The sequence below is a fragment of the Hyperolius riggenbachi genome, chromosome 10 (genome assembly GCF_040937935.1).
Source record: "Hyperolius riggenbachi isolate aHypRig1 chromosome 10, aHypRig1.pri, whole genome shotgun sequence".
Taxonomy (NCBI): Eukaryota; Metazoa; Chordata; class Amphibia; order Anura; family Hyperoliidae; genus Hyperolius; species Hyperolius riggenbachi.
This window is the reverse complement of record NC_090655.1, coordinates 47,279,844-47,301,548: the sequence shown is the minus strand read 5'-3', so window position 1 is coordinate 47,301,548 and position 21,705 is coordinate 47,279,844. Positions and strand designations below refer to the sequence as shown.

Here is a 21,705-nt window from a genome sequence, read left to right as displayed (position 1 = left end):
ACATTAGTAGAACAGAAAAGAGTTTCAAATTTTAATTTTCAGTTATATAGCTTTTTTTTAATAACATTGCATCATTCTGTCATATTTACAATTACATACCCCACTCTATTTTAAACTATGAAACAGAGCAGAGCTAATGACCCTTTGAACTCCCCTGCAGTAAAACCTTATCTGAAGCTGCCTCTCACTGTTTCTTTGATGCACAAGTGCCTCAGAAAATGGGACGGTCTCTGACCTAAGTTGGGTCGGAGAGCTCAAAGAAGCTCTTTTGCATAGAGGTTTCTTCACTCTCCCTGTACTAAAAACAACATGAGAATCATTTCTTTGCTACTAATCATTTCTTAGCTGTCCTACACATACAATTCATTATAGAAGTTTATTTTCACTTCAGATTCCCTTTAAACATATTGCCTAGCAGTCCTGCTGGTACTCTGTCTCTAATACTTTCATAGACCCTGAACAAGCATGCAAATGATTCGGACTGAAATCTGGCTGGATTAACTGCAATGCTTGTTTCAGGCATGTGATTCAGACACTACTGATGCCAGGAAGAACAGCATGACTGCCAGGCAACTGGTATTGTTTAAAAGGAAATAAATATGGCAGCCACCATATCCCTCTCATATTAGGTGTGCTTTAAAGGGGAACTGAAGTGAGAGGGATATGGAGGCTGCTATGTTTATTTCCTTTTAAGCAATACCAGTTGCCTGGCAGCCCTGCTGATCCTCTAATACTATTAGCCATAGCCCCTGAACAAGCATGCAGCAGATCAGGTGTTTCAGACTTTAAAGTCACATCTGACAAGATTAGCTGCATGCTTGTTTCTGACGTGATTCAGATACTACTGCAGAGAAATAGACCAGCTGGGCTGCCAGGCAACTGGTATTGCTTAAAAGGAAATAAATATGGCAGCCTCCATATACCTCTTACTTCAGTTCCCCTTTAAAGATGAATTGAAGAAAGAAAAAAAAAAAAAAAAAGATGAATTGAATTCAAGATTTGTTCACATCTTGTCACAGATGCAGAGCCTGATCATCCACAAGGCAATCCTAGGCAGTTCCCTAGGGCCTGTAGAGGGTCTAGAGGCCAGTGGATGCAAGCCCCCACCAAATCTAACTTTATCCATTTCTGCATGGATGACATTAGACCTGACTAGGGATGCCCCTTATGCTTCATACACACTTGAGATAAAAGTCTTTGGAAAATGAAAGATCACAGACCAATTTTATCCCCTTCCATGTAGTATGAGAGCCATACTCTACACAGTCTTTTCTATGGAACTGATCTCCCCATCAGATAACATCTTTGCAAGATGCTGCACACAAAGATGCTGTACACATTCAAAAGATCATTATCTGCAAAAGATCTGTTCCTGCAAAATATCCATTCCTGCAAAATGCATTCATAGTCTTTGAGATCTGCAGATCCTCATACACACTTGGTTTAACAGACTTCATCTGCATATCTGGCAATCATCTGCAGATCTGAAGATCCATCCTGGTGGATCTGATCTGCAGATGATTGTCTGTTAAACCAAGTGTGTATGAGGATCTGCAGATCTCATAGACTATGAATGCATTTTGCAGGAATGGATTTTTTTGCAGGAACAGATCTTTTGCAGATAATGATCTTTTGAGTCTGTACAGCATCTGTGTGTGCAGCATCTTGCAAAGATTTGTATCTGATGGGGAGTGCAGCTCCATAGAATAGACTGTGTAGAGTATGGCTCTCATACTACATGGAAGGGGATAAAATTGGTCTGTGATCTTGCATTTTCCAAAGACTTTTATCTCAAGTGTGTATGAAGCATTATTTGGAGTAAAAACCATTCTGATTCACTCTTTATCCTCCAGTATTTAGGGCCAGATATACACAGATATCTGCAGTAATCCCTGACTCCGCCCAGTGGGGATAACATAAGTGATCAGAAAATCTGGACCGGGTATAAAAAAAAATAAAAAAAAATAGCTCTCTCCCTCTAGCTGCTGATGCTGCATTTGCACAGCCACTATTTCTCATACCTTCACTTATATCAAAGATGACCCAGGAGAGATGATCTCACTGATGAAGTGGCTGAAATGTTATCTTGCATTTTAAAGAGGAACTGTTGTGAAAACAACAATGAATAAAATTGTTTATTGATTACAATATTCATTATTTAGTCAGTGTTTGCCCATTGTAAAATCTTTCATTTTCCTGATTTGCATTCTGAAATGTATCACTGGTGATGACATCTTTAGTTCTGCCTGGTGATCTGTACGGAATGTTCATTACTGAAGGGAGAGGAAAGATTTTACAATGGGCAAACATTGACTAAATAATGTATAAATATTGTAAAAAAAAATGATTTTAATAATTATGTTATTTTCACTGCGGTTGCTCTTTAAGGCCAAGTCCACCCATTCCGATATATGACAGTATTTACCATCGCTACGGACGGTTTCTTACAACATACCAGCGACGGCACTGCCATTGGCTATGATTACAGTGCAATCTGAAAGACAAATATTTAATTTAAATGGTATTAAGTGTTGTGATGCCTGTAACAACCTGTTTATGTCCACAAATTATGTTCTAGTTAATGCTTACTTTTTGACACACAGCTCCACCTACAGGATGGAATGTATAGTGCAAATTGCCTAGTATTAAATTTCAAGATAAAAGGTTTCCAGCAAGTTTATTTAATGTCGGGTCATGTGAGTTCTTTATTTGTGAGCTGCACAAGTTTAGTTATTACACATCTGGGTTAAGTCTCATACACGCATCAGACTATAGTCTTTGGAAAATGAAAGATCACAGTCCAATCTTAACACCCTTCATGTAGTATGAGAGCCATACCTACACAGTCTTTTCTATGGAGCTGAACTCCACATCAGAAAAAAAATCTTTGCAAGATGCTGCACACACAGATGCTGTACAGACACAAAAGATCTGTAGCTGCCAAAGATCTGTTCCTGCCAAAAATCCATTCCTGCAAATTGCAATGATAGTCTGTGAGATCTGCAGATCATCATACACACATGATTTAACTGACATTCATCTGCAGATCAAATCCACCAGGATGGATTTTCAGATCTGCAGATGATTGCTTGATCTGCAGATGAATGTCAGTTAAACAAGGTGTGTATAAGGATCTGCAGATCTCATAGACTATCATTGCAATTTGCAGGAATGGATTTTTGGCAGGAACAGATCTTTTGCAGATACTGATATTTTGTGTCTGTACAGCATCTGTGTGCGCAGCATCTTGCAAACATTTTTTTCTGATGGGGAGTTCAGCTCCATAGAAAAGACTGTGTAGGTTTGGCTCTTATACTACAGGAAGGGTGGTAAGATTGGTCTGTGATCTTTCATTTTCCAAAGACTATGGCCTGATATGTGTATGAGCCTTAATTTAGGGATGAGGATGGATTAGCACCTATTGGGCAGAGTTGCATTGTGTGTAGAGGTTAATTCATGCTCATAGTCCAATAAAGTAGGTTGTTGCCAGAGATCAATTTTCTTTTCTGCCGCAGAGCCAAATCTTTATGGAACATTTTTGTTTATTATTTTAAAGAGGCACTGTAGTGACATATTGCAGAATGCAGCACCAAAAGCAATTCCTATCTATATATATTGCTGTATATTGGCCCTGCCCTCCCACTGATGTTTTGCCTAGGCTAATTAGCAATGTGGAATTCTCCCATCACTGAGTCTTTTGAAACACCAGTTATATTTTGTACTGGCTATGGAACTCTCAGTAAAAAATATTTTGCAGAAGAGATCACCTGACATGACTAAAGAGGTCACCACCTGTGATTAAAATGGTCTGAAACTCTGACATAACATTCAATAAAAATGTGTTTTCCTACTTTTTATTACACATACAGTTATATTTGCCTTTGTGCATATGCAATATTTTCTGTTTACAAATTACAAGTTACTAAAGTGTAGTTTATCATGCCCTAATAGCGGTCATTGTATTTTATTCAAACTGCTTTTTATTATATATTAACATCTTTTAATTAGCTATTCTGAACTGTGTGTGTGTCTGAAGCACAGAGTTCCTTTTCACTTGTTGCACTGTGTTCATACACATTGTAACAACACTGGAATGTAAACAAATATACTGTTATCTTCAGTTTGGATGCGGATTTGAAGCCGAATAGCAGGACAGAGTTTTGTTTAACCATTTCAGTGATGTTCTGCTTAAAACAAATTTCTGGGATAAAAGCTTTCAAGCGGTGAGGAATCGGTTAGAGCAAAGTAGAAATGCTGGCTTTCAGACCACTTTAATATCAGAATATAAATCGGGGTGATGAAAGATTTTACAACGGGCAGACACTGACTAAATTATTTATAAATGAATATTGTAGAAAAAAAATAAGCAATTTCATTATTTTCACTACAGTTCCTCTTTAACTGAAATATTTTGCAAGAAATGTGCAAGACTATTGATGGTCCTGTCTAGGAGAACTCATGGAGAAGCATGTGGTCAGTTTGGTCAGGTGATAGATATGCAAGTCTCTTATTTGCTAGTCATGATCATGTGCTAAAGCAGCATGTGATCCCAGCAAATCAGAGCTTTGCAAATTTATCAGCTGATCAAACAAGTCACATGCTTCTCCATGAACTCTCCCAGACATGGTTATCACTATACAAGACTTCTGTTCTGTAGATGCTGAGCTTGGCTAGGTCAGTGCATTTTCTGAAAATGAGTGCTAAGTGGGCGTGTCTACCGGCTGTCACATGAACAACCCCTTGATGCTTTTCTGGAGATCAGGGATGAGCAAGATCAGGGACTGCGAGAAGCGAAACTCACACGGAGTGTTCGGTTGCAATGCAAGCTGCTCTCCATCTTCCTGACACTTCCGCCGTCACAGCCGGAAGTCAGGAAGATGGAGAGTATCGTGCAATGCAGCAGCGAAAAGAGGAGATATGGGTAACTCAATCCTACCAAAGGTGCTCCACAACCCCTGAACACTTTGCTTTTTGCAAAACTGATTTTGCTCATACCTGCTAAAAATAGCTGTAACTTTCCCTCAAACTCCAAGCAAACTGGTCATAAAAGCAGTCAGTGGATTTTGGGGACCAAATGAGAAATATGAGGATTTTGGGGACCAAATGAGTACTGTTGTCTTGAGTTTAAAGGGAAGAATTGAAATTAAAAATTTCAATTAAAGAGATCCTCCAAAACAATGAAGCCAATAAGTCGAGCACCACTGTATACCACTAACATATTTTATTGAACATAATAGAAAACATCAAATATAACAACACCTAAATACGTCTTCTGATGACCTCCTGAGCTTGCATATATGGATATAAAGAAGGTAATGCAACATACACTAATAAGTAAGACCTGGGATCAATCATATAAATCTCGATTGTATTTTGCACATGGTCCTAGCTCTCCTGCACTTTAAATCTGATACTCCTGCTCACCAGGCTTTGCACTTATTCCTGGTGTGGGTACAGCTACTGCCATTTTTTCTTTAGGGCCATATTTAGATTTTTATTGCCTTTTGAAACCCGGGTTCAATAAAATTATATAGGTTTGTGAAACTTATTGACTTATTGGGCCTTATTGGGCCTGATTCAGTAAACGGTGCTAACCCAGTTATCACGCCTAAAGGCTTTGGGCGTGCTAACTAGGGTGCTAAGTAGTTAGCACACGCAAACTTAGCACCGTATTTAGCACATGCAAACTACTTTGCACCGTGCTAACTAGGGTGCTAAGTAGTTTGCACGTGCTAACTAGGGTGCTAAGTTTGCGTGTGCTAACTACTTAGCACCCTAGTTAGCACGTGCAAAGCATGTTAGCACATGCAAAGTGGCTTTTCACTGGCGTGCTAACACTTAGCACCCTTTTCTGAATCTACCCATTGGCCTCATTCTATGGAACATTTCCTTTATTTGCTGTAAGAGGCTCTTTGCACATTGTAGGTTATTGGTGAAGATCATTCCTTTTTTTGCATGAACATTTTTTTAAAGAAAAACTAACCTGAAGATTGATGTTTTAATGGACCATAAAATATGGTCATGTTTAAAGCGTTCCTGTATTGATTCCAAGCATGTCTGATACAAAAGTGTTTAAAGAAAGTACAATTGCTGTTTCCCACCCTGATAGTTTCTTCACGCTATACAACTAATACAAAGTGGAGTGAAATTCAGCAATAGTAACAGCTGCATGTAGCTCAGTCTAGCCTGACTGTTGTCTCCCACCTGATTACGACTTACTCCTCCCTTCTGATGACTCATGCTGTCTTGTTGGAGTACAGACATTATGAGTCATCAGAAAGGTGGGATGAGTAGTGATCAACCAGTAGCAAGCTGAGTTGAGCTGCACAGTTTACTGAAATTTTGATTTGTTTAAAAAGAAAATATATTCACAGTTAAGAAACTGCTATTAAGCCTTCTTAAAACACAAGATATAAAACTTGGGTTGTTCAGTAATATATCTACAACCAATTTGTAAGTAAAATAGAAAACAGAAACTGACTTTTAACCTATTTTGAGTACTGGTATAAATGTTTTTTCATTCCAAACTCCCCCCCCCCCCCCCTTCCTTCCAACCCCTCCGCTTCTTGGCCCTTTTTCTTCATTCTCCTCCCCCAGATTTTGTAAATCAGTAGATTGCAATGAATATAAATATACAATATTAAATCTCATGCCTGTGTTCTTTCCTGCAGGGTCGGATTACATGCTCTTTGACCTTTTGTGTTGTGGTGGCTGCGATTGGCTCTTTTCAGTACGGCTATAACATTGGAGTGATCAATGCTCCTGAGAAGGTGAATCATCAATTCATTCCTTGACTTATGTGAGGCTAAACAGGGCTTCCAGTTTTCTAATTGTTCTTGTACTTATATTTAAAATGTGGTTTAAAGGATACCCGATGTGACATGATGAGATAGACATGGGTATGTACAGTGCCTGGCACACAAATAACTAGGCTGTGTTCCTTTTTTTCTTTCTCTGCCTGAAAGAGTTAAACATCAGGTATGTAAGTGGCAGTTCCTGTCTTAGTCAGGACTGGGTCAGACTACAGTGTGACCCTCACTGCTAAGAAATTCCAACTATAAAACACTTTCCTAGCAGAAAATGGCTTCTGAGAGCAGTAAAGGGATAAACATGGTCAATAGTTCATAGATTTTAGCTCTGGCATACATGCGTCATTGAGCAAAAACAAAAAAAAACAAAAAAAAAAAACAGTAAAAACTTGAAACGTAAATTTAAATATAAAATAAAACTGTGGAATATCTTAAAAAGTCATTCTTAGGAGAAGTGACGTTTTTGCTGCTCGGCTGACGCTGGAGCAACAACGCGTTAGTCTATTACTTGCACAACTGGAAGTATAACTATAGCGCAGCACATAATTTAAACTGATCGCCGCATGTATTCGCGTCGCGCATGTGTGGAAGCGTATTTTGACAATACACTTCCACGCAATTAGAGGGTCGGCCACAGGAAGTGACCGCTAAAGAGCCTTGCCTCACTTTCTGTTTGGCTTGCCGCCAGAATGGAGATTACCGCGCTCTGCCGCAGTAATCTCTATTGTCTTATTTTGGCGTTGCGGTCAGCTGATCGTATTGCACAGCTACCGCAGGTTGTTAATGTGAAACCGGCCTAAAGGAGGACCACCATCATGAAAAATTGTAAAATGTAAAATACATCCATATAAAATGTACATCTCTCCCAGTGTAGATCAGCCTTGGATATAATGGGTCATATGCAATTCACTTGTTCTCCTGCGTTTTCTCCTAGGATAGTGATGGCTAACCTTGGAAGTCCAGCTGTGACAAAACTACAAATCCCATCATGCCTCTGCCTCTCCGAGTTATGCTTAGAGCTGTCAGAGTATTGCAATGCCTAATGGGACTTGTAGTTCCACCACAGCTGGAGTGCCAAGGTTAGCCATTACTGTCCTAGGAGATCGTTTTTCATCCTCTTTTCAAACAAACTTTTCAGCATTTTACAATTGAAAATGTACCAAAAAGTTGTTGAAAAAGTACTATCAAATGTATTTTGAGTATTTTCTTGCTTGCTGTTGGCTTACAAGGCATTTTAGGACAAGTTGTAAAAAATTTAACTTAGGAGAAAACTCAGGCGAAAAAGAATTGTATATGGGCCCATGCGGGAAATAACGGCTTTTTCCATCGGCCAAGCAAGCAATATCTCTCAGTAACAAACATTCTGTACAGGTCACCTGGCAGGACTAAAGAGGTCGCCACCAGTGATACATTTCAGAATGGAAATCAGGGAGAGGAAAGATCTTACAACAGGAAAACTCTTTTTGCGATTGATCAGCGGTTTTTAAAATTGCTCTCATTCACTTTCATTAAAATTGCGAAAAAAAAAAAAATCGGAGAAAAATCGCCAAGATTTCACGATCATGTATGCGAAAATCGCACCGTTTTTTCCGCGATTTTAATGAAAGTGAATTGGAGAGATTTTAAAAACCGCTAATCAATCGCAAAACGCTCAGAAAAGCGCTTCTAGTGTGAATGAATATTGTAAACAATAAGCAATTGTATTCATTATGTTATTTTCACTACAGTTCCTCTTTGAGGATGTATTCACTAAACTGCGGTAAGCAGAATAACAGGCGATAAGTCTTACCGCCTGATAAGAAGAGCAGAATGCAATACATTACTTGCAATGTATAATCCTCTACTCAGGGGCGTAACAATAGATCCTGCAAGGGATGCTGCTGCAGGGGGGCCCGGAAGCCACTGGGGGGGCCCCATCCTGAGAAACTGACAACTAAGGGCAAGGAGAGGAAAAGCTTCTATTCTCTGCACAATTGTTCTATTGACTGCATCTGCTCAGCCACTGATAACAAATAAAACAATACTATTCAGTGTGCAGCTGGCTCTTCTGCATAGTGCCCAGCCCCCAACCTCTCTACCCCTCCCCAAGTGCTCTGTACTGTAATGATGCTGGAGAAGTCTGCAGAGCCAGTTCTGCTCCATGAGAGCTGGACAGAGTGAGTGTAATAAGCTGAGGCTAGGAGCACACTCGTCTGTCAGTTTTCTGCACACCATGTGGGCCAAGAGGGCCCCATCAAAAGTTTTGCAGGGGGGGCCCAGTGATTTCTAGTTACGCCACTGCATCTACTCATCATGCATGAGACTTTACGCATGCAATTCTGCTTACCTCAATGTAGTGAATACACCCCTTATTCACTACAGCAGTAAAAAGACTACTTTGTGTTCCTATCCTGCTACTAAGTGACAAGCCTATATACTCTGTACAGTGCTGCAAAATAGGTCAGTGCTATACAGTGGTGTGGCTAGAGATCATGGGGCCCCATAGCAAACATTTGCATAAGGCCCTCAGATGTAGGCACTCTTAACCACTTCAGGACCACAGACTTTACCCCCCTCCCCCCAAAGACCAGGCCATTTTTCACAAAAATGGCCACTGCAGCTTTAAGGCCTTGCTGCAGGGCCACACAACACAGCACACAAGTGATTACCCCCCCTTCTCCCCACCAACAGAGCTTTCTGTTGGTGGAGTCTGATCACCCCCCAGATATTTGTTTATTTTTAAATATTTATGTCTTATTTTTTATTAAATTTTGTTGTTTTTTTTATTATTTTCATTACCCTCCCTCCCCCCATCTGCCTATCACAGCCGATCACTCCTGTGTCCTCCCAGGGGAACAGCTGTGTCACACGGCTGTCCCCAGTACAACGCTGCAGTAGATCGCAGCGCTGTACTAACTAAATAGGCGGCGTCTAACAGTCGATCGCCGCTGGGAGACTGAAGGCGGAGCTTCCAAGCAGAGATGCGCGCGCGATCTCCTGCAAAAACCCAGCCCGGGACTTGACACCAATTGGTTTTAGGCGGTCCTGGGGATGCCGCCGCGATAATGCCCGTTGGCGTGATGTGGTCGTTATGTAGTTAAGCAATCCCACCTGCCCCTACCCTATGGATATGAGTTAATTGGGAAATTTACATTCTCATGCATTCAATGCTGCACATAGTTCATGGGCACTGAGACAACGTTTGAGGGTGGAGGAACAAGAAAGTTAATGGTGAATACATTAAGTACTACCTGGGCCCCCTATGCTCCGGGGCCCCATAGCAGCTCCTATGGCTATTGCTATGCCCCTGATTTTAAAGGGGGGGGGGGGGGATTCCTAAAAGGTCTCCCACAGCCACACACAATACAGTATGATAATATGGTAGGCTTTCATGCTGGGTATACACAATGCAATTTCCTGTCTGACCGACCGACCATGGGATTGATCAGGAGCAGCTTAAATGCGTACGAGAGAATTCGCCGCCAGGAGACTTGGGCGCAGGATACAGCTGGTGGTATATGGCTTATCCTGCTGCTGCACAAGTCCCAGCAGCGTTAATTACTATTCCCCCTCCAGGTCCACATGGATGATGGGGAATGATGTAATTCAACTTCTAGCTATTGCTGGCGGCCGAATTACAGTGTTTTAAAAGTAACTTCAGCTCCGTCCTCTAATGACGCCGAAGTTACTTAGTGTGCGCCGATACAGCCGTCCTATTACGGTCTATGGTGGTGCCGGCTGCCCCCAAATCTCCTGCACTGTTATTACAGTGCTCGGTTTGGATACAGATAATAATGAGGACAGCCGACATTGCTAATGAAGGGGAAAGTGAAGCATTCACACAGTAGGACACAGGATGGCTGTGCTCATACCTGACTGTTAAGTTCCCCAGAGCTGCTCCATGCTCTGTACACACGCTGCTGCTAAATCCAAAGTTAACTGTAGCAGGGAAAGAAAGGGGGCAGTGCTGTGAGCTGCAGGATGCCTGCAGATATTCTGGTGTCTCAACTTGTGCCGGTCCCCAGACACTGCTCCGGCCCTGGTTTGAGGGAGGATTCTGGGCAGCTGTATATAAAAATACCTGCAGATATTCTGGTGTCTCAACTTGTGCCGGTCCCCAGACACTGCACCGGCCCTGGTTTGAGGGAGGATTCTGGGCAGCTCTGTATATAAAAATACCAAACAACCACCACCACGGCACTTTTCCATGTTGATACTTGTCTTTAGTAAGTTGTGAAATTGTGTTTTTCCGCAGATCATCAAGGATTTCTATAATGACACGTTTATACATCGTTACGACAAGGACATGTCTGCCAGCCTGCTGACATCACTCTGGTCCCTCACCGTGGCCATCTTCTCTGTCGGTGGGATGTTTGGCTCCCTTTCCGTTGGGTACTTTGCCAACCGTTTTGGCAGGTGAGGATGTGAGCACCTCTTTAAGCAGGGCAGGTTCTAGATTTTTTGCTGCCTGAAACAAACTTGTGAATTGTGGCAATTCCACACAGCAGGCTTTCCTCAGTCATACATGCACAGCAATAAGCTGCAGCAGGAAGACCAGAGGCAAGAACAAGCACATGGTGAGGAGGCCAGTATAAAGCAGTGCATAATTAAGGGCAGGGACGGATCAAGACCAAGTTGCGCCTGGGGCAAGGTCAGGTTTTGGCGCCTAAAGGTCAGGTTTTGGCGCCTAAACTGCCATTCATTTTGCCGCCTTTTTAAGAATTCAACAAACTGCCCCTGGGGCAAGATTTCCGCTTGCCCCCCCCTAGATCCGTCCCTAATTAAGGTGTGTGCCAGAACACACAGACTCACAGCAGGCAATGTCTGTGCTCCATGAGACAGGCAGAAGCAGCAGAGCAGAGGGATAGATTAGAAAAGATCAGCTGAGTGTAGAGCTGATGCTGCCCTGAATCATGTGATTCCGTTTGCTTCATGGTAGGGCCGCCCCTGGTTTTGTGGACAACAGTAGTATTAACACAACACCAAAGAACCCTTTCCAAGTGGGCTTGCTGTCTAAGGCAGGGATGTCGACTCCAGTCCTCGAGGGTTGAGGTCCTCACACATGTTTGGCAAAGCTCAAATGAATTGATGGGACTGAATCAGTAAAGTTGTGGCTCATCAATTTGAATACATTTCTCAGTACATCATAAACACTGGCATGGATCTGGCCCACAAGGACTGGAGTTTGACACCTTTGGTTAAAGGCGAACTGTAGTGCGAGGTGTATAGAGGCTGCCATATTAAGCAATACCAGTTGCCTGGCTATCCTGCTGCTCCTCTACCTCTAATACTTTTAGCCCTAGACCCTGAACAAGCATGCAGCATATCAGGTGTTTGACATTTTTGTCAGATCTGACAAGATTATATGCATGCTTGTTTCTGGTGTAATTCAGCCATTACTTCAGCCAAATAGCTCAGCAGAGCTGCCAGGTAACTGGTATTGCTTAAAAGGAAATCAATATGGCAGCCTCCATATACCTCTCGCTACAGTTCTCCTTTAAGGCCTCTTTCACAATGCGACGTTAAAGTCGCATGTTAGAAAATTGTATAACGCAGACTAACGCACAGCAATACTACGTCTGTGCGACATTCACAGTGCACAGGTTGCGTTTGTGTGCAACATGAGGCGTTATTAGAAAGTGCTGCATGCTGTGCGTTTAGCAATGAATCTGCTGCGTTAGTTGTGTTGCACATGCTCAGTAATTTTTTTTTTTTTATATTTAATGCATGCGCCGTTTTCATTCCATTACTGTGCAACAAAAACGGCGCACCAAATGCAGGGCTAAAGAATGCACTATTATGTCCAAGTTATAAAGCACAATGCGTTGCGTTAGGGGCACGTTGTGCGACCTTAACGTCGCATCAAATGCAAAGTGCAGATGTGAAAGTAGCCTAAGGGGTAGAACGACAGGAAAGGGAAGCTGCCTGTAAGGAGGTATTTGGTGGCTAGGTAAGGTTATATGCCTGCCTAAAGAGGCAAGTTTTCGGGTTTGGTCTAAAGATAGTCAGTGTCAAAGTTTCAAACACATTGTGGAAGGAAGCGGGGAGATTTGAGATAAATCTTATGCGAGAATAAGACGGCGTGACTAGAGAGAAGGAAAGATTGTTAGTAGACCAGAGATTACGTGCAGGGTGGTCTCTGGAAACGAGAAGTGTAGTTAAGCAGCTGGAGGGGTGAGACTGTAGATTTCCTTGTAGGCGAGGACCTAGAATTGTATCCTTTGAATGATAGCCGTGGAGGGGTTGACAGAGTGGAAATTTTGCCAAGATGGTTTTGTTGGTTCTATAATGGATGTATAATTCATGTTTTCTTGTACCGTCTTCCAGGAGGAATGCCATGTTGCTGGTCAATGTATTTGCACTGGTGGGAGGAGCCTTTATGGCACTTTCCAAGGTTGCTTGGTCACTGGAGATGATGATCATTGGAAGATTTATTATTGGAGTTTTCTCTGGATTCTGCACTGGTCTGGTGCCGATGTACATTGGGGAGCTAGCCCCCACCGCATACAGAGGGGCCTTGGGAACACTCAACCAGCTGGGCATTGTGGTTGGCATACTGGTTGCTCAGGTGGGTATCATAACCTGCCTGTTGTCATTTAAAATGTACAGTTTTGACTCATTTAATATCAAAAATCATACTATTAAGTTAGTTATCAAAAACAAAAATTGCATTATGCCTCACACACATACAAGATGCAATTCGGCAAAAGCGGCCACGACGGCCGAGAACCTAACATGTGTACAAGGGTCTTCGGAGGTTGCAGAGAGATCCGGCATTTCAGACCTCTAAATAACATTGTTCTTGCATCACTCTTCCTATAGAGGCCGCTCCTTTGTGTACTCCCCTTGCGTCTCCCCTCCACCTGCCATAGAAAATATATGCCTACTCTTACCGGTAAGAGGAGTTCCACAAAATCCTCCACGACAGAGACCATGAGACTGCCTTGCCTATTCAAGGGACAGGAAGCACAAACAATTTAAAAAGGACACTCCCACTTCCACCCCTCAGTGCTTACATATTACTTGGAGTATAAAAGTGTACTTACCATACCAGGAAGGGTTTAGGCCTGTCGTGGAGGATTTCGTGGAACTCATCTTACCGGTAAGAGTAAGCTTATATTTCCACTCATCCTCCATGACAGAGACCATAAGATTTCCGAGATAACTCCCCTCTCAGGGCGGGACAACTGCAGAAAGCACTTTGCGTCCAAAAGCCAAATCTTTAATATTTTGAAGATCTAACCGGTAATGTTTGATAAACGTGTTGTAGTTAGACCACGTGGCTGCATTACACGTTTCAGAAACAGACGCAGATGCTTTATCAAAATTAATTGATCTATATCTTGTTTTTTTCCGCCACTAATTAGGCTTTCTTTGGGTAGTACATTTTGCTAAGAATTATTTTTTTTCTAAATCCATTTCAACAAGAAGATTAAGAAATAAATGGAAAAAAAAAATTCTCAGTTTTTGGCCATTATAGTTTAAAATTAATACATGCTACCGTAATTAAAACTCATGTATTTTATTGGTCCATTTGTCCCGGTTATTACACCGTTTAAATTATGTCCCTATCACAATTTCTGGCGCCAATATTTTATTTAGGAATAAAGGTGCATTTTTTCAATTTGCGTCCATCACTATTTACAAGCTTATAATTAAAAAATAATAATAATAATAATAATAATAAAAGATACTTTCTTGACATGCATATTTAAAAAGTTCAGACCCTTAGGTAACTATTTATGTTGGGTTTTTTTTATTGTAATTTTTTTTTAAATGTATTTGGGTAATTTTTGGTGTGGGAGGGAAACAGATAATCTTAAATGTAAAATAATGTAATTCTGTAAAAAAATGTATGTGGGTGGTACGATCACGCTTTCAGGAACAATAAAGAGCACAGGAAACTTTTTTTGGGGGAGCAGAAATACCGCGGTCTCTGATTAGACAGGGTTGGTTTTTCTGCAGGGAACTTAGATCGGTGAATGGGAATTATAATCCCATTCACTGATCGGGGAACTAACAGCAGGCAGCGGGAGCGCGCGCCTCATGCAGCAGCACAGTCTATCTGGACGGATATATCCGTCCAGATAGATTTAAGTGGTTAAAGGGGCACTAAAGTGAAAAATAGAGATTGACTAGTCCAAAACCTGTCACTTCTGTCAGAGAAAAGGAGTTTATGGCTCATTTCACTCTGGAAAAAACAGACTTCTTATTTGTTTATTTTTGCACATATTTTAAATTTTACAATTTTTCGCCATAATGCCCCTTTAAACATATTCTGTTATATTTCTGCTCTGTTAAGCACAGTACGATCATTTTAACCAACATTCATTTCTTGCTGTTTTTGTCAGATTTTTGGCTTGCAAGTGATCTTGGGATCGGAGACCTTCTGGCCTCTGTTAATGGGCATCACAGTCTTTTTGTCGATTATCCAGTGTGCCCTGCTGCCGTTCTGTCCAGAAAGCCCTCGGTATCTGCTGATCATCAAGAAGGAACACGACAGAGCAGAAGCCAGTGAGTATTCCGAAAGTTTCTGAATGTCACTTCATCTGTCGTACTTCCATTATAAGGAGAATTCCTGTACGGTAAATTGATCATTGTCACGGAACAGCAGTAAGAAACGTGGGCGAATTGGAAGGAGCCGCGCAGTCCAATTTCTGATCGCTGTCTGGCTAAATTTGTGCAGCCATTACAGGAATCAGAATGGTCATTCCTGTTTTTTTAAAATACAAGTTTTTCTCCTCTGCCCTAATTTAAGTGCAGGATGTCTTTTGAGTTGTTAATTAGCTTAGACATATTCCCTGTGGAAGGCAGAATAACATGGAGGCATTCATTCCCTTTTCTGTTCTGGGAACCAGGTGACACCTAGCTGATCTCATGTAGATGTTAATTAACCAAAGGGTGATAAGGAGGCCTAGGTTCAGCCAGACAGGCTACGAATCCCCAGGAGGTCTTGACACCTTGCTCCCTGGTAAGGATCAAAGGGAAGCCAGCTGCTAGCCCACATCCTGAATAACCTGAGGCTCATAGCATAATCCATAACTTCCCAGATCTGTCATATTTCTGGGATTCCTGAGATGGCAGCTTCGCCAAACGTGGGGAAAGTGTAGCATGAGTCCCGATGCTGGTTCTGAGGAAGTTTTAGAACATTCGGAGGTAAAGACTGCCAGTTAGGCAGTTTGAAAGTGCCCTGATGATACCACAGAGGTCCCACCCCTCATGTCTGGTATCAGGGCGCTGGGTAAATCGAGACAACCCTGAAAATGTTAATAAATCTGCCCTGACCTGTACGGCTCTGTGAGATAGAGCCCATATATGGTTAGATATGATTTCTGGTCCCCAGGACAATGGGAGGACTCATCTCATCTTCTAAGGGGATGTGTGGCTCCCGCCCTCACTCCCTCCTACTGGATCAGGGGCATAAGAATGGCAGAGGAGACAAACTCAGTGTCCTCCACTCTGAAACTCCATCTTGATCTCATCTGTGCCAGCTTGAGGATATGCTGGCCTCCACCTGGTCTGAACTCTGAACTTTGAACTGAAACAAAGGAACTCTACAAGTTTTTCCCACAATAGGACATCTTTCCAGGAACTAAGTATTTTTTTCTCCCCTTTATCTTCATACTGTGTTATTTCATGTCTTGTTGATTTTAATAATTTTCTGTATATATTAATTATTTATATTGCTTTCAATAAACCGACGGTATCGTCAGTTGTTATTCCAGCTACCCTATTATTCAGCATACACAGAAACTGATCCCAGGTCTCTGAAGAGACGCTACTATTGGTTGTTGTTGGCTAGACAGAATACAGCGTGTTTTAACCGTTTTTATTTGTAGATCTAGGCTCAGACAGTCAGCGGGCTCCTCTGTCCCATGGTAACAGAGGTGGTGGCAGTTATACCCTGAACTAGTGTGTAAGTTGTAATTACCGTACCTCACAGGCTCCCTTCTGGTTTGTCTGCGGCCAATTCCCAACGGTTCCTGCGCATTGACTGCGACCAGAGTTCGCATGATCCGTGCGCTGGCACCGTTTGGAAGGCCATTTGCGGTCTGACCACTAAGGCTCCTGTGACAATCATCTCTGGTGATGTACTGAGCCAGCTTGGCTGGGACATCTGGAGGTTTCGTACAGACTGTGAAAAGACCTCCTCCAAACTCATTGCCCAGCTTCTGTTACCCCATCATTGGACTTTTGGGTGGTCCCAAGCAATTCCGACCACCCGCAGGCAAACACTGAATAAAAATTGAACTATCATGTTTGGTTAGGGACACTAGGCTAGTTATATATGGAAGCACCAAAACTCTTGAGACTGGGGTTACTGATGGCCTCTTATGTTTTCCTCTGAGCAAAGCACTGTTAAACAATTTCACCTCTAGGGCCCTTTTCCATTTGCAGAGTGATGTGAGTGTGGCTACCTAGCCGCATTGCCTCACTTCTGCTGAATGCCACGTCACTTCCTCATTGGGAGATGGAGGGGACGGCCGGTGGATGCAGCTGTGTGAGAATCTGCAGCATGCCGCAGATTCTCGGATACCGCTCCGTACGCAATGGAAACTGTTCCATTGCTGTGCACTGGGCTCAGGACACCAGCGGTGTGATGCGGCTATGTAGCCACATCACACCGCATATAATGTAAACGGGCCCTAAGCAATAACTTTATCACTTCTTATCACACCTAAATACGCTATAAAATTAGGATTTCTTTGGGTGGTACTTTCTGCTAAGAATTAATTTATTTGATATGCATTTTAAAGAGAATAAGAAGAAACCAATAAAAAGAAGTAAATATTTCTCTCAGTTTCAGCCATTATAGTTTTAAAATAAAACGAGCTACTATAGATAAACCCCACATATTTGTTGCCCATTTGTCTTGGTTGTTACAACATTTAAAATGATGTCCCTAGTACAATGTGTGGCGCCAATATTTTATTTGGAAATAAAGGTGGATTTTTTCGATTTTATGTTCACACAGTTTTCTCGATGTACTCCAATAATTACAAGCACTTATTTGCAAAAATAAGAGTAATTCACCCTCATGGCATACATATTTAAAAATCTAAGTCCCTAAGGTAACAATGTATTGTATTTTAAATTCCAACAATTTGGCAATTTTTAAATTTTTTTTTTAAAGTTTATTATATGGGGATGGGGAAGTGGGCAGAAAAGTTTAATATGGTGGATGCTTTTGCTTTATAAAGCACATGTGTCGAACTCCAGGCCTGGAGGGCCAGATCCATGCCAGTGTTTAGGATGGACTGAGAAAGAAAGGAATGTGTTCTACCTGATGGACCACACCTTTCCTGATTCAGGCCCATCAATTTATTTGAGCTGTATCAAAAATGTGTGAGGACCTCGGCCCTCGTAGGACCGGTTTGACATACCTGTTATAAAGGATAAAGACACCAGCAATAAAAAGAATAACTAATGTAAGCCAGAGCCTAGTTGAGTGTTTTACACCCAATCTGATGTTTAGTCTTACAGAGGCTTCGAGGAACTCATGATGTGGCCAGTGACTTGGAGGAGATGAAAGAAGAAGGAGAAAAGATGGCACAAGAAAAGCCAGTTTCCTTTGTCGAGTTATTCCGATTAAGGCAGTATCGCCAACCAATACTTATCGCCATCGCTCTGCAGCTGTCGCAGCAACTGTCTGGAATCAATGCGGTATGTATCCTGATTGTCAGAGCTGTGGGGGGCCCCCAACTACTAACCTTCCCTTCCTCTGATACAGGGGTCCGTGCTTCAGATCAGGTGTTTTTGTGGCTACACTTGTTATGGGTGTGAAAATCGTGATGGCCACACTTGTTTTATGACCCCTATGAGATGGGCACCAATGCTGTGAAGGGCACCAAGAGGAGGCAAGGGAAGAGGTGTGAACATAGGGGGTCCCACAAATTGTAGTTACGCCACTGGTCCTCTGAGACCCTTTGCAGGTGCCTGTAGCTCCATCTTATAACATTGGGTGGGAGAAAAGGAGGGAGTCCAACCAAGATGATGTGAGGTAGGCTTGGACTACAAAGAGCTCCTGAAGAATATGCCTACTTCCAGACAAACTACAACTCAAATCTAAGGGCTGGTTCAGACGGACGCTTGCGGAGCGTTTACCGCAAGCGTTCGGAATGTCGCGGTAAACACTCCCATTCAAGTTAATGGGAGCGTTTACACAGAGCTTTTGCGCGCGGTTACACGATCGCGGCGTTCGGGTCCCGATTTTCGGTAGCGTTCGAGCTGCCCCTGGAAGCAACATGTAGCTTCCAGGGGGCGGCCAACCGCGACGACTAATATCCCGCTAGGGGAAGAAACGTGGCTGCACCGTACACGCGACGCGAAGGCTACTGAAAGCCTCACCGTGCAGCCGCCGCAACGCCCCCAGACGCGACGCCACGCAGACGTCCATCTGAACCAGCCCTTACACACAACTATAATGCTGGGATTACACCATACAATTTTCTGTTAGATTCTTCTGTTAGATTTTCTGTTAGAATGCATAATTAGATTATTTTCTGTAGAGACTGGTCATTATCTCTGGTGCATTGTCTTCTGGTCATCTCCTGCTGAGTAGAACAATGCCTAATTGCTCGGCAGATAGATGGTAAAATAGATACATTACTAACATGTTGAATTTAGAGAATCTAACTGAAAAATCTAACAGAAAATTGTATGGTGTAATCCCAGCATAAGGCCTGGAACCCACTGCAAGTCACAAATCACTATTGCAATTAGCGTTTTGTAAGCAATTTCAGGAGCATTTTCCATCAATTTTGGGAAAGATTTTAAAAGTGTACTTTTTTTTTTTACAAGCGATTGTAATAGCGACTTGCAATTTTAATCCTGATTGGTCGTTTCAATTTTATTTTCACCACAAGGTGAAAAGATTAGCATGAATTCTGAGCTACTGGCATTTAACCGTTTAGCAGCCAATATATGCAAAGGCTTGCAAGTGCTCCAGGCCAAGTTATTTTAGCACATTTTTTTGTTTATTTCTTATTTGTTACAATTTCTTGCTTTTAAATAGTACTGCTGTGTATTTATGGCCACTTGTCACTAGGGGGCAGTGTGAGTCAATAACAGAGGGCTTCTGGTTTCAGTTTCTATATTTTCTGCTAGGAGAGAGAGATCAAAGCATTTAAAAAGAATTTAAAGCACAACGAGTTCTGGCGATTGAAGTCAACACCAGAGCACTTATCTCAAACAAAATAACGCTATTGAAGCTGCCAATGGGTTAAATAAAGCTGACAGTCTTCTATTCTTCATTAACTGACTTTTCTAATTTGCTTTTTGCAGGTCTTCTATTACTCCACCAGCATCTTCGCGAGTGCTGGAGTCTCAGAGCCCGTTTATGCCACTATCGGGGCTGGTATCGTAAATGTGGTTTTTACAGTGGTATCGGTGAGTCCACTTTATTCTTAAAGAGAACCTGAACTGAAAATAAAAAGTCAGAATAACCATACACAGGTCATACTTAGATCCTGTGTAGTGTACTTCTCAATCGCTTTCTCCTCTCCTGCGTCCCATTTGTTCACTGTGATCAATGGAATTCTGCATCTTCCATTTTAAAAATGGCCATTACCCCCATAACAGCTTCCTGGTCAGCACACTGTTAAACTGTATTGCCCACTTGAGCCATAGGGAAACATGGACATTACCTTGCACATTCATTTGTAACTGACAGCTGCTGATATGGAACAGAAAGCAACTGATAGATTTCAGTTCTGACAAAATATTGTCAGAACTGGAAGGGATCCCTGTAAGAAGAAAATGGTGAGCTTCTGAGAGGAACTGACGGTGAGGTTAGTATGTAATATTCATTTGCAGCTACATCATGTGTTTATTTTAAATAATTTTACTCGCTTCAAGTTCCCTTTAGGCCATAATAAGCTCTTCTCCCTTTTAATAACATAACTTTATAAAAGTGTGGCATGCCTTCTCTAATGTTCTCATTCAATGGGCTTCCTTCATAAACAGCAATAGTGTTGCGAGTTGTCTAGCAGAAGCAATGGGGATGATAAGCAGGAAACACATGCTAGAGGGAGACACTGCTGTTAAAAGGACACCCGAGGCGAAAATAAACTAATGAAATAAATGATTGTATCTATCTTCCTTCTCCTAAAAATGACTTTTTAAAAAAAATATTCTACAGTTTTATTTTATGTTTAAATCTACTTTTTTAAGTTTTAACTGTTTTATAGTTTTTGTTCAATGACACATTCATTGAAGTATGCCAGAGCTAAAATCTATGAACTATTGACCCTTTTTATCCCTTTCCTGCTCTCAGAAGCCATTTTCTGCCTGGGAAAGTGTTCTATAGTGGGTATTTCTTATCAGTGAGGGTCACACTGTAGTCACTTCCTGTCTGAGTCAGGACTGAGACAGCCACTTACATACCTGATATTTAACTCTTTCAGGCAGAGAAAGAAAAAAAAGGAACACCTCATAGTTATTTGTGTGCTAGGCATTGTACATACACGTCTATCTCATCATATCATATGTCACCTCGGGTATCCTTTAAATATGGGCAGGTTTTAGCCACATGATAAATAGCAGTTGACCCTTTAGCAGCCAATTTATTTAGAGGCTTGCAAGTGCCCCAGGCAAATTTATTTTAGCACTTTTTTTGTTATTTCTTACATTTCCTTGCTACTAATTATTACTGCTGTAATGTGTATTTATGGCGAATTATCACTAGGGGGCAGTGTGAGACAATAACTGAGGACTTCCGCTTTCAGTTTCTATAACCTTCTATAACATAAAAGCATTCCAAGAATTTACAGCACAGCGAGTTCTGTTGGCTGAGGTAAAAAGCAGCGCACTATCTCAAACGAGAGAATTCCTTTGAAGCGGCTAATGGTTTAAAGCTCATGTACGTTGTGTGCAGCTTAAAACTGGCCCTGTCCAAATCAACAGGAAGTTATTTTGA

General features: G+C 41.8%; 1 protein-coding gene across 1 annotated transcript in view; it reads left to right on the top strand.

The window, feature by feature from the left end:
* LOC137533900 (solute carrier family 2, facilitated glucose transporter member 3-like) overlaps nt 1-21,705 on the top strand; it is a 31,735-nt gene that overhangs the window by 2,391 nt on the left and 7,639 nt on the right. Inside the window, exons 2-7 of the mRNA XM_068255200.1 lie at nt 6,672-6,770; nt 11,044-11,204; nt 13,116-13,356; nt 15,140-15,302; nt 18,265-18,452; nt 20,073-20,177. Of these exons, the coding sequence (XP_068111301.1) occupies nt 6,672-6,770; nt 11,044-11,204; nt 13,116-13,356; nt 15,140-15,302; nt 18,265-18,452; nt 20,073-20,177 (957 nt within the window). The remainder of the gene's footprint in view (nt 1-6,671; nt 6,771-11,043; nt 11,205-13,115; nt 13,357-15,139; nt 15,303-18,264; nt 18,453-20,072; nt 20,178-21,705) is intronic.